We start from the raw sequence: 12,818 nt of genomic DNA on the forward strand, positions 1-12,818 counted from the left end.
TATAGACCATCATGGAGCAAGGGTTTCCCACTCTCCCACTGTCAATAGCATCTCATGTTTTCATTAAGATGGAGACCAATCTGTGTCCGTAACCCTTTGCAGCCTCTCCCTGCTGTGCATCTGCTCCCTTGGTAGCTGTGCTGTAGGTGGGAGGATATTCTTTTGCAGATCTGGCATATGGTGCAGAAGGGATTTGACACAGCTCCTCATGCTTCTTGTCTCAGTGATAATCTCCTTTACTTGGCTGGCCCCAAGTTGAAAGGGATGTATGGGGAGGCAGTGAGGGATTTAGGGAAGATGAATCTTTCACTTTTTTTAGCTTATTTGGGAGAGAAAATGGTGGAACCTGTCCCCTCTCTCCCCCTCAATAAGAACAGTGCTTTTACACCTCAGCTGGGACCAGGCATTGGTTTGCACTCGCTCTATGGCGTTTGTCCTTCTTGCCTGACCGCTGTTCTGGCCTTCCTCTCTTTAGTAAAAACAGCTCCTGATCCCGTCTGGGTACCAAAGTCTTGCTCTGTGCTTAAAGGTCTTCAGTTCCTCATCTCTCCAGTTGTTACTCCAAACTTGCATTGTCTAGCTTCAGGACGCTTGTCACCTCCAGCACGCTGCCTTCTTTACTGGGGCTTACCAGAGAACTTGCGGCATTGCAGCTCTGCTGGAGCAGCTGCCTGGTTCTGTCTGTCACCTGTGGTGCTCTGCTCTGCCACTCAGAGACTGGTCCGAGCCCAAAGAGATGTTGTACTCTCAACTGACAGCTCACCGTGATTGTTAACAGTTTAGACTGTGCATGGGAGCTGCATTTCCCGTGAGCTGTACCTGGAGACTCCTCAGAGTCTTTGTGCTCAGGACCCCACCAAGTTATTCTCTTTGAGTGATATTCCACAAATGCCTGGTGACGGGCTGAGAGACAGCGGTGCATCTGCCCAGCACAGCTTGCAGTGTGTCCACCAGCGTCTCACAGAGTTTCTGGTCTGCTTTAAAAGTGTCTGATAAAGTTTTATTTCTCTCTGCCTGGAATTTGTAGAACATCAGGTTTTTTATATGTCACATCTGATGACTGGGCTCCTTTTGAGAAGCTGTAAATCACTAATCCTGTGAAACACATTGAGACAGTAAAGGCAAAGAGGAGGGGGGAAAAAAGAAAAGAAAGGAAAAAAACCCAACTTATTGTGCCCATTCTGCATGTTTCCAGATTACGTTAATGGTACTTTGGCCTGAGGGACTCTACAGGAGTGGCCTCCTTGATGCTTAGCACAAGAAATTTAGACAATTTCAAAATTTGTGCAGAAAACAAAGCAGCAACTTCCCTTTTTAACACTACCTTTGTAAAGTAGCCTGGGCTAGCACAGCACAGACCTTAGCACTTGGTCAGCCCTCTGCTGTGATGGAAGTTGGAGATCCAAAAGCAACATCTTTGCAAGAGTGGGGACTGTTCTTGGAACCCAACTCTTGCTGTAGTGTCAGAGGCACAGAAGTTTGGGAGAGGCAGCAACTTGCAGAATGCCAGTCAGGTCCTACAGTTGTTTCAGGAGACCTTTGCCTGGAGTTAGGGAATAGCAATGCCACAGTGCAATTATGTAATTAAGGAAGGTGGACATGAAGATAGAGCTTGAGTGTGTTTCTTCAGACTAGTGCTGTGCCAGCACAGCGCTGCTGCTGAGGATACAACCACCAAAATGCACAGAGACCAGCTCGCTTCTGGTTCTGGAACCAGTTTGTCCCTTGGGGTCTCCAGGCAGTGCTGCACACCATGGGGTGAACGTGCCCTTGAGCTCTGTAGCAGCCAGGCATGTGCAGCAGGGTTGGTTTTTAGAGAAGAGCTGGGAGGATGTTGGAGTTAGATCTGTCGTCCACAGACTTGCTAAGGCGTAATTCTTTAAGTGGTTCCATTGCAGAACTTCTGAAAGACGTTGAGTAGATCTCACTGATAACCCAGCATCTGTGTTGCAGGAGAATGTAACAGGAACCCAGATAAATTGGAAGTTTGATGTCCAAGCTCAGGTAATAGAGGGTTACTGACTGCGTCTCTTAGTGATGTGTTGGTAGTGGTGTCAGGCGAAAAAATCCACTTGTGATGACAAGAAAGCTTTGTGCGGAAGCGGTGGTGTGCTGCTCCTAGTGTATCTGCCAGGTAGTGCTGGAATTTGTGTTGGTACTCGTTTGAGTGCTGTATTTCAGGTTAGCTGATGGGGTGGAGTTAGGGAGCTTGGACTGTGGAAGACTCGGATGGGCTGGTGTGTTACTGACAGTTTCCTAAGTGTTCTGGAGCAAACCTATAAATAATTAAAGGGTATGATTTACCGACTTAATAGATTTGCAATTTGGAATGGAGATTTTCCTCCTGCAAGCTTCTTGCACACTCTCTGACTGCAATGCTATTTCTTAAATATTTTGCACGACTGGAAGCTCAGCAGTCCTGCTCATGCACTCCTCGCCTCTTCTTCAGAGCTCTGATATTTCACTGCCATCAACTGCACACACATGGCTCGCCTTCCCAGTATGTATATCCTGACTCTTCTGACTAGTTTTCCTTCTTCATGGGGCCATACTGTAGTCATATGTTGAGTGTCCTTGTATACTTATTATTACTATTTTCTGTTTTAGTTGCTGTCATTATATTATTTTATTTCTACATTCAGTTGTACATTTATTTTATGCAATGTTTTGGAGATGAAAGTCCTTAACATTTTTGTTTTTATGTACTATGCTTTCAGTGTTATAACCATACAATTGTGGCTTCTCATGGTGACATATGACTGCTATGAATGTTGGGCCTTTGCAATGCATTTTGGAGGTCACTACTTCACATTTGATGTTTAGGAGGTTGACAGGTATGGCTGTAGGTAAGTGGTGGTTGTGGAGAGTATTCTTTGGGTGAGCTCTGGGTTATGGAGAATGCCTCCTACGCTGCAGAGGAGAGCTGTGCGCTTAGTGGAATGTTTAGCATAAATGGAGCACTCAGGTCAATAGGAGGAAGATACCAGCTAAGATTATAATAGAGCTTCGGGACTGTGAAGAGGAGCATCTTGATGGTATTAATGTTTGGGAGGAATTTCTCCAATGCAGGCTCATAGGTGGATGAAGTACATTTTCTAGGTAAACATAAAACTCTGATGTATAACCAAAGAGTAAGTGAAAGACCAAGGTAATTACTCACTGGTGTGTTCTGGGTAAGGGGCAGATTATGTCAATAAACAAGAAGTTACAGCATATCTCTGATACAAATATCATCCTACAGACACTGAATGATACAGGATTTCTGAATGACATCTAATTCCTAAGAACAAGGAATGACAGGTGGACCTACCTGGGTCTCTTTTACAGCGCTGAGGTGCTCATGGGCTCTGGTTATGGTTACAGACTTAAGTGGGTACAAGAACAGCTCTGAATCCTTTCATCCAACAGGGGGTTTGTTTGGGGAAAAGAGGTTTTATGGTTGCACTTCACACTGGATACTCCTTGTCCCTTTGTAGATTAGAAAGCACAGCAGGCAAACTGCATTTGAAGTAGTGCAAAGTTTACTGGGTTGTATTTGTTCTCAGAAACCTGATTTCTTTTTTTTTTTTTCCTTCACATATTAGGAAAGCAGCTCCTAAAACAGGAATATGAGGTACAGGTGGGAAGTGTGGTTTTCACATGTAGCAGCCTAAGTGAAAAGTCCCCATCTCAATCTTGATGCTAAAATCAGCAAATGTGCAGGGAGATGATTTGAATGTCCATGTGGGAATGTGGGTGCTGTCTGGACTGACAATGTAGAAACTATAAACAAAATGTGGATCTTATTTAATGGTAAAGTAGTTTCTAAAAAAATCTTAATTTCCAATATAAATGCACGGATGCAATATAAAACCTTTGACTTCCACGGTGCAGTGTGCAACAGGGTATTTTAAGATAAGTATACAGAGGCCAGTCTAATTAAAGGAAGATCTTAGTAAGATTCTAGATTAAAAAAAAAAAAGGCTGCAAAGGGTTAACTCACCATTTTTTTCAGTCTTCTCTCTCATCTCATTTTGGTTTTTTTGTCATGTTATGAGCTTGTTATTATTAGAATAAGGGAACAAGACTTCCAAATCAGTGAAGTGAAGCAGCGTCACAGCTCCAAGGTTGGAAGGCTCAGAGCAGCCTCTGAGCAGAATCAGGATCTTCCCAGTACTTGCACAGGAGGGGAGAGACAAGTAGTAAAGATTAAAGCTGGGCCTGGGTGTGCAGATGCTGAATGTCACTGCACCCAGTTGCAACTCATTATCACATGTAACTCAACATTAATTTTGTCATCTCCCTGCAGGCAGTAATTAGAGTGGGCTGCCGTGAAGAATGGGGAGATCTCATTTGGGTCTGGGAGTGATCAAAGCATTGGTCAAGATGTTAATTGGCTGACTGTGAAACTGTGCTGTTTTAATTGACAAGCAAGGGTCGCAGTATAAAATCCTGACAGAGCCTTGAAAGCTTCCCATGTTTTTCAAGAGTGATACTACAAGAAATGGGGCTGTAATGTCTGTAAAACTGAGAGCCGTTGGTGTGCACTTCACACTGGGAATTCATCTCCTATGTTAGTTTGTCAGCTTCTCATTTTTGAATTCTTGGGTCTTGTCATCCTGTCATTTGGAAGTGGGGAGACCACACGTGTTTCTGCTGTGTTGTCGAGCTGGACCATGCCTGGCCAGCCTCTGCCGGAGGCGGTGTGGGGACACAGGTCTCCTGCGCTAGCAAAGCCAGACCATCCACTTTGCTTCTGCAGTTCAACGTCAAAACCGCTTTGCTGTTCTCTCATCCAGGTTGTGTTGATGGCTTACCGTAATAACACCATCCGAGACCTCCAGGAGGCCACTCCAGATCCTTTCCAAGCAATATCCATGTTGCCTTCGAGCCTTGTGAAATGCTGGCCTGGTTTACCATGAGTGCTAAAGCCCATCAGCTTCCACCGCAGTCAGTGTGAGCTGCAGGTGCTTTTCACTGATGACAAGGCCACCTATCCCGAGATGCATGGTGAAGAGATCACATACTGATGTGACTTGTGAAGAACCATGTTCAGTAGTAAAAAAGAAAGGATATTGCTCCTTTCTTGAGTGGGATTTGCTTGCTGAGTTCAGCACGAGAACTCACTGCTTCATTGTGGTTGCAGTGCCTGGTGTCACCAGCAAGTGCTGGACATGTAGCTGGTACAGCGAGCAAAACTCATTCTCCATAATGCTTTAAGGCAGCCATACACCACCAAATGGGAGATTAATTGAAATGTATAGCTGTGCTTTTCCCTTTTTGTTCTTCCCCCACCCTGTAATTGCCACAGTGTCCCCAGGATGAAATGTCCGAATCCGGGCAGTCCTCAGCAGCTGCCACACCGAGCACCACTGGAACCAAGTCCAACACTCCCACGTCATCTGTGCCCTCTGCTGCCGTCACCCCCTTGAATGAGAGCATCCAACCCATCAGCGAATACAATGGCACGACCAAGAGCAATAAGAGGGCACGAGAAAAGCGGAACAGCCGGAACATGGAAGTCCAGGTCACGCAGGAGATGAGGAATGTCAGCATAGGTATGGAGGCTGCAGCTTGAGGGTTTGGTCATTAGAGTAATTGGCTTCCCGGTGCTTGTGTCCCTCTGTTACAACAAGAAGCTGGGAGGCTGAGGGGTAATCAGCTTCGTAAGTATAGAATTTGAGGTTGCCTTACTTAGATCTGTGAGTGAGACAGGGCTAATGGGATATTAGCAATTTTCTGGGTAGCAAATTTTTAAAACGTCAATAATTTGAATAGCTTCACAAATATGCAGGGTGGAAATAGGTTATTGAGTTCTGTCCCCTGCAGTTGCATTCATCCATGTCATGGAACCCCTTTCATGCACAGTCAAATCCCATCTTGGTCTAACTGAGCTTTTAAAAGCTGTTTCTGGACCTCATCAATATGATAGTTCAGAGCTTCCATTTCATTTTCTCTCTGGATTTATTAGTAAGTATTTGATATCCAGTTATTCATATGACAAATTTGTCAGGTTAAATAATTATCTTCTGTGTGCTTGTCCCACATCCTGATGTGTTTAAAAATAGCAACTATATCCAGCTGTTTTTCTCAGCTAAATAAGCTGTTTTCTTTTAGGCTGTTTCTTGTATAAGAAACTCACCAATGTTTGGAAGTTACGGTTGTTTTCTCTCCGTTTCCTGGAGTCCTTTAGTGATTTGAATTCATTATTTCTTGTCAGGAAAGCCATCACCTAAGCCTTTAGTACCAGGCTGTTTAAATAAAGAAAATGGTGTAATAACATGATAAAAGGCCCTTTCTGTGCTTTTTAATGTAGCTGTGCCAAGGTAGTGTCTGAGTGACTCCCAGCATGGGCTGTATCTACACCTGCAGCAGCCTTCAGAAATGAGAAGTGGTCTGTTTTCCAGGTCATGAACAAAGGGACTGTAAAACTAGCTGAAGATGATAAGGAAAGTCTGTGCAGGAGCACAAGGATGAGTGTAGGTTCCTGAGTTTGTCATCTGAACTGGCTGATCTTTTGTTCTTAATACAGAGGAAATTCTCTGCTGATGTTCACAACTGCTTCCGAACAAATTAAGACTAAAACAACACATAACATCTTTTGTTGTAGCATTCGAATGAGAATCATCATGACTGAGTCCCATTCTGTATTTATATTAGCAGCTGAGGGGGTCCTGGGGTTGCAGATGTCCATCTGCCAGGAGCTAGTGTAGTTCTCCATGAAAGCGGATGTTTTCTGCATAGCCGCCTGTGGATGGTGATCTGCCCGGTGGTCATGGCCAGGGCCAGTCAGTAGAAGCACTTGGTAGAGATGGAGCATGGATGTCAGTGGTTCAAATGCTTTGTAAATACTTACGCATATTTCTACAGTTGCTGCTTTGCAAGCTCATTTACCATCAGTAAATGAGTAAATCAGCTTTCTTGGGTCCAAGTCTGCCCTATTCTATATGTGTGGAAGTCATTGTGCATGTGAAAACTGCTTTTTCCTTGGTGGAAGTATCATTGTAGAATCTACTCAAGGCAGACAGTTGTATCTTTATGACGTGGTCTGCATATTCAACCTTCGAGCTATTTCTCACATGTAATGCAAAATCAGATCTCCATGCTGAGGAGAAACACAGATACTTGAATTTTAATTATGTGTTTTATGCGTCTGTAATTCAGATGTCTGTCAGTGATGCAAATGCCTTAGAGCTGAACTACAAAAAAAAAACACTCAAAGGTATTTGCAGAGAAGCTTCCCAGCTTGAAAAAATAAAGAAAAGGAAGCCTCTGTTTCTGCGAGCTTGAGAACCACTGCTGTATGGATGCCTACTTTGGCAGCAGATACACATCACACTTTGTTTTCAAACATGGCATTTGTTGCCAGCTGGTGCACGATGCCAGTCTAAGTGAACAAAATCAACCCTCAAGTTGTCATGGCCTTTGTATATTTGGCTTCTGAGGATGTTTGGAAAGGTCAGAAATTTCACATCTAGCACCCTTGAGGGACTAATGCAGTTTGCAAAGGAGATCTTTAATCCTTCAAGGTTTTCTTGTGTGTACAGACACTGTGTTTGTATTGCTTGTTTAGAATAGGTGCAAGCTGGAGCTTTTGAGCAGTTTGGTATCCAATAAATGTAGCTTCACAAGAGGAGAAAATTCCTTATTCTTTAAGTACTGGCTTCAGGCTGTAGATTATACAGAAACCAGGGTAGAATTATGTATTAATTTTTAAGTGAAACTTCACTGTAGTGGGTATCTAAACCAGTTGTAGACTTCAGAATTTGTATTGAAAATTTATTTCTATTAGAACTAAATAGTGCCAATTCGTAACTTTAGTAATCTCTGTGAAGCTATACAGAAAATCACTGTGCTGTCTCCAGTCTCAGCTAAAGCCACATGGTGATTGAAGGGTCTTTACTGACAGATAAAAAGTGTATTTGGAGTTTATTTTAATGGATGAAGTATTTCTGGTTATCATGTTTTGATGAGAATTCAGGCCAGTGGCCTTGGTGATGCTCTAATAAGGTGGTGGGGAGGGGATGCTTATGGTCTTGTAAGGGCACCTTCCCAGTGGTGGCACGTTTGTGATTCTAGTTATCAGCCTCTTTTTGTTCCTGTTTTAAGACTTTGAACAGAACACCACAAGTTTTGAAATCTCAGTATTCAAAGCTGCAAAATTCCCTTCAAGGAATACCATCCTGTGAATGTTCTACTCCTATAGTTCATATGTATTGTCTTTCCTAGGAATGGGCAGCAGTGATGAGTGGTCTGATGTCCAGGACATCATAGACTCTACTCCAGAGCTGGATATGTGTCAAGACCCCCGCCTGGAACGCACTGGTAACAGGTACAGATTATGACTTTGTGACCTTTCGCTTGGTTTTATGAGGGGTCAGGAGTGAATGCGATGGCTCACGCTGAGTTCAGGATGCAGCCATTTGAGAAAGTCCGTATATTCTGCCCAATGTGAATATGATGGGTTCTGACCTTGTTTGAGTTCTCCGGAGAAGGCAAATGTCTGCTGGTAAACTGCAGAAGGATCCATCCAGCTGACCCAGAACTGGGCTTGTTTGCTGTGCTGGATCAGGGAGGACAGGGAAATGGAGCAACAAAAGGCTTAAGACAGACAAAGGAGACATGGGTTTAGGCTATCAGGAAGAGGGGAAAGATGCATTGCTGAGTGCTGGTTGCTTCTTGTCACTTGTGCTGCCCATTAGACTGCATGCACGGATTAATTCTGGTGCGGTCGTGACCTGCATCTCTGACTCCTCAGTGCTCTCAGATGTCTGGGTAGCTCTAATTTTTCTGTAATTGAAAAAAAAAAACCCACCACTCTTTTTTTCTTTTTCTCCATAATGTGCTCTAACTCTCTAATGTCAGAGGGAGCTGCCGCACCCCATTTGTAATCTCTGGACTTTATCAGCAAGGCTTGATTTATCAAAGAAGCCACACAACTTGAGATAATATCCAGTGGTAATGACCTTCCTGTTAGACTGCTGGAAAAATTGCACAGCCTCTTTTCATGCTGGATGACTCCCCTCATTCAAGGCAGGGCACTTAAAAGCGTTTATACCCACATTAAGAACATTTTTTAGAGTAGACAAAGACAAACCCAGAGGTTGCTTCATCTCGCCTTCTGTAGCAGCTGTTTTCTATTTGAGCTGTAAGACTGTCAACATGTGCAAGAAGATTCTTGATGGTACCAGAGACACCAAAAGGTGGAGGTGTGCTCCTCTATGATATGATTCAAAAATGTCACCTTTGATTTAGCTTTAATAAAATACATTTTACTGACATGTGAAGAAGCATTTTGACACATAGACTCACCCAAAGAAGAAGCTAACCTTTCAGACCATTGCTGTTTTCAACATTTGAGCCCTTATCTGATCTTACTGCTATCTGAGTTGCTATCTAAATTGATAGAAGTGTGGGAATCCTTGCAGAGTCTGAGAAGTCAGAGCTGACAGCTTCTGTGAGTTGAAATTCTTCTATCAATCAAATATTGAATAGTTATTAACCTTGTTTGTTTTGGTTTTTGTTTTAATTCCAACAGCCCAACACAGGGGATTGTGAACAAAGCATTTGGCATCAACACAGACTCTCTGTATCATGAACTTTCCACAGCAGGGTCCGAAGTTATCGGAGATGTCGATGAAGGAGCAGATCTGCTAGGTAAAAACTTTAGCACCATTCTGTTTGGCCTGGTACAATTCCAGCTGTATTAAGCTTCCAGGAGCACTTATATTCTTTTTTTTTTTCAGAACTTGGAAGTTTGACTTTAAAAAAAATTGCATGGAAATCGAGACATTATATGACTGAAATACATACCTATAGTACAGTAATGCTTACTTAGAAAATAACTTTGGCTGTTGGGTAACTCTTATTTGGGTTGTCTTTGTGTGCATAATTTATTTTCTATAGGATTCTCCTACATAAACAGTTCGAAGACAAAATTTGCTCCTCTGCTTCCTCCCCCAAATTTTGCCCCCCAGTAATTTTACACACTAGAAATTTCACTTGGAATAAGAAGTTTGCTTGAAATTTGCAAAAAAATAACTCCTTTTGTTAAGTTTTTGAAGTTCAAGTGATATCAAAGTATTTTGGTCTGTATTGTAGTTTTTACCCTTTTATAGTCAAAGAGATGTAGTAATTAACTTTTTAGGCTGATTTTGAAGGAGCTTGTAATACCTGAACTCTTGTTATAGTCCATATTCCTGACTCGGATGTTGAAGCAGTCAGAGCAGCAGCTTTACCTCAGGTAGCGGTGTGAGCCCTTGCCATGCTTTTTGGTGTTGGACTCTTCAAGTATCTAGACCTTAATTCATGACAGATTTTAAGCATGTTCTTAAGTCCTTCCAGCTGTTTTCAGGACAATACAAGTGGTCTTTGAATAGTCAGACAAAGTTTGTAACTGCGTATCTCACTTTCTATTTTACTGATTGATTTAGGGAGCCTTAGGAAACAACAGGACTCCAACAATATGCCTTTTATGCATTTAGGAGCAAGAGATCTGATCCTGAAAGTGTATATTTCCTTTCTGGTGATTACAGGTGTAAGAGCTGCTTATGGTTAACCTTGTTAAGTTTGGTTCTGTATGTATGTCCAGAACAGGATGAGCTGAATCATGTCACAAGATTTGCAGCAGCTCAGCTTTGCAGAAATTAAAATAGGAAGATACTTGTATCACCTTTGAATATGAGTCTTGTATCAGGACCCTCTAAAAGGGTATGTTTCTGCAGGGGGGATAGATTTTACCTTGTTCACCTAATATTTTAACCATGAGGGCGTGAACTGAAGACTGGAAAGGAGGTTAATGCAGTACTTTATCAAAGACAGAAATCTGTGAAACTGTTACTATTGTAGGCAATAATGTGACTGGAATGTAAGAACACACTCTAAACTATGTTCAGAACACTTGTAATACCTTTTTGATATGGATAGGTGGTTTTTTTTTAGAAGCATGGTGCTAGCTCTGCAACATGCTAGAGAGCACTCCTGCATGAAGTGGTAAAACATCTGTTATTTCACTTCCAAGTCAAGATTGCCAAAAGCAAAAAATCTACAGAAGAGTCAAAATGAAAGCACAAGCTTTCTCTGCCTGAAATTGAAGCAGATACTTACAAAATTAAGGATCTAGAAGGAAAAGCAAGATTTGCAGGTCTGAGGATCACCTGGATGTTTAGCAGTCATTGCAGGAAGGCCGGGACTCCTGCTTGAAGTTAAATCACCCTTGAGCAGCAGCTGGCAGGCAGGTCTGTTTCTTGAATGGAAAATCTCACTCATCCCTTCCAGATATCTGCAAAGCAGCCAACATCTCTTGGTACAAAATTAGCAGTCTTCATTGCAATTTTGGAATATAAAATAATATAATAAATAAAATGTGTGTTTCTTTCCCTGCCCCTAATAGTGTTTTACATACGTGAGTTTATAGAGGAAGTATTCTGTGAAAAAAATGTGGAATGAAACCAATTATTTGCTAGTGGTAATTGTAGACCAAATTCCTGTTTTATCACTATGGCCTTAGGAACACTGGTTGTCTGTTTTCCTGTGTATTCAGTTGTTAATCACAGGTTCTTACCTCTAATCCTGAGTAGGCTCCTCCTTCTCATGTCCTTCCCCTTCCTGTCCTTCCCTGTCCCAAGAGCTTCTGGACATGAAGGAGCACCAACAGTTTGGTTGCTTGCTATGAGCAGGTCCTTCCATTCAGTTTTAGGATGCTCAACTGTGTTTGCTTTGGAGATTAAAACCTCCTCTCAAATAACAGGAGTTTTGTGGTGAAGACAGAAACTCAGCCATATTAGTGGTAAGTTTTGTACAGAAGTTGAAATGGGCTTATCAAACTGAGTCCCAGCACTGTGGTGCAAAAAACAAAAAGAAAAGTTTTTAAGTACAACTAATTGTCTTTTTTGCAAGCTGAAGAGCACATTTATTGTCAGAAGATTGAGTTACTAAAATCACAAGGGAGGGGAAGTGAGAAGGTAGTGGGAACTAGCTGTTCTGCATTTAGTAGTATACAAGAAAATAAGGTTTGTCCAGTTCAGGAAGATGCAATTTCTTGAGGTTCTAGTCTGGAAAACTGGGGGCAGCTGAGGCATGTGGTTGCCGTTGTACCATGGGTTACCTTCCCTTGATTTTTTTTCTTTTAATGTCCTGTATGTAGAGTCATGCCATATACAGTCATGGCAGGTCCTGTCCTTAACTATTTCATGCCTTTTGACATTGAAATGGCTGAATCATTGTTAATTTTTTTTTTGAACAAAATTTTATTTTGTTGGTTTCGGTCACTGATTGATCCTTTTTTCACTTCCTTTTTTTCCCTTGTCTCTCTGTGCTTCGCTGGACATGACCCATAGGGGAGTTCTCAGGTGTGTATCTCCTCTGCTCAGTTTCCTTTCTTGTTTCTTTTTTCCTTGTTGAGGTCGAATGACGTGGTATACACGTGTGATACTCCCCTGCTCTTGTCCAAACACGGCTGGCTTTGCAGACTTCTCCCACCTTCTCCTCGCTTGGTTGCCTTGCACCGGTGGGTCCCTGGGCAGCAGGACATCCCCGCTCTGTGCTCAACACACCTGCTGCCTTTCAATAAGCTCTTCTTGGGTGGCTTTCTGCAGGTTTGCTCTACCGTGTCACACTGGCCTGTCACTTAAGGTCTTGGGGCTCCAGTTGTTTTTTACTGTCAGGATGGGTGCAGAGCTTGGCGCAGAGCTGGTCTGGGCACAGGGTTAGGTTCCACGCTCCTCCCGGCAAACCAGGCTGTGAGGAATCCCTGATGTGCATGATGGCCGCTGTGGGTTAGTTGATGCAGACTGGCCCTCTTCTGGAATATCTGTAGTGACGTTAAAGACGCTTTCTCG

At 42.7% G+C, this 12,818-nt stretch overlaps 1 protein-coding gene across 27 annotated transcripts in view; it reads left to right on the forward strand.

The window, feature by feature from the left end:
* MAPK8IP3 (mitogen-activated protein kinase 8 interacting protein 3) overlaps positions 1-12,818 on the forward strand; it is a 59,032-nt gene that overhangs the window by 19,722 nt on the left and 26,492 nt on the right. For 22 of the 27 annotated variants that reach the window (XM_071815217.1, XM_071815227.1, XM_071815218.1 and 19 more), the window contains 4 exons: positions 5,291-5,537; positions 8,209-8,311; positions 9,518-9,636; positions 12,318-12,329. In XM_071815217.1, coding sequence (XP_071671318.1) covers positions 5,291-5,537; positions 8,209-8,311; positions 9,518-9,636; positions 12,318-12,329 — 481 coding nt within the window. Of the gene's footprint in view, positions 1-2; positions 2,847-5,290; positions 5,538-8,208; positions 8,312-9,517; positions 9,637-12,317; positions 12,330-12,818 lie in introns of those variants that run through there. The other 5 variants (XM_071815224.1, XM_071815232.1, XM_071815237.1 and 2 more) reach the window with 2 other exon arrangements.

The sequence above is a fragment of the Patagioenas fasciata genome, chromosome 15 (assembly GCF_037038585.1).
Source record: "Patagioenas fasciata isolate bPatFas1 chromosome 15, bPatFas1.hap1, whole genome shotgun sequence".
In the NCBI taxonomy this organism is placed as follows: domain Eukaryota; kingdom Metazoa; phylum Chordata; class Aves; order Columbiformes; family Columbidae; genus Patagioenas; species Patagioenas fasciata.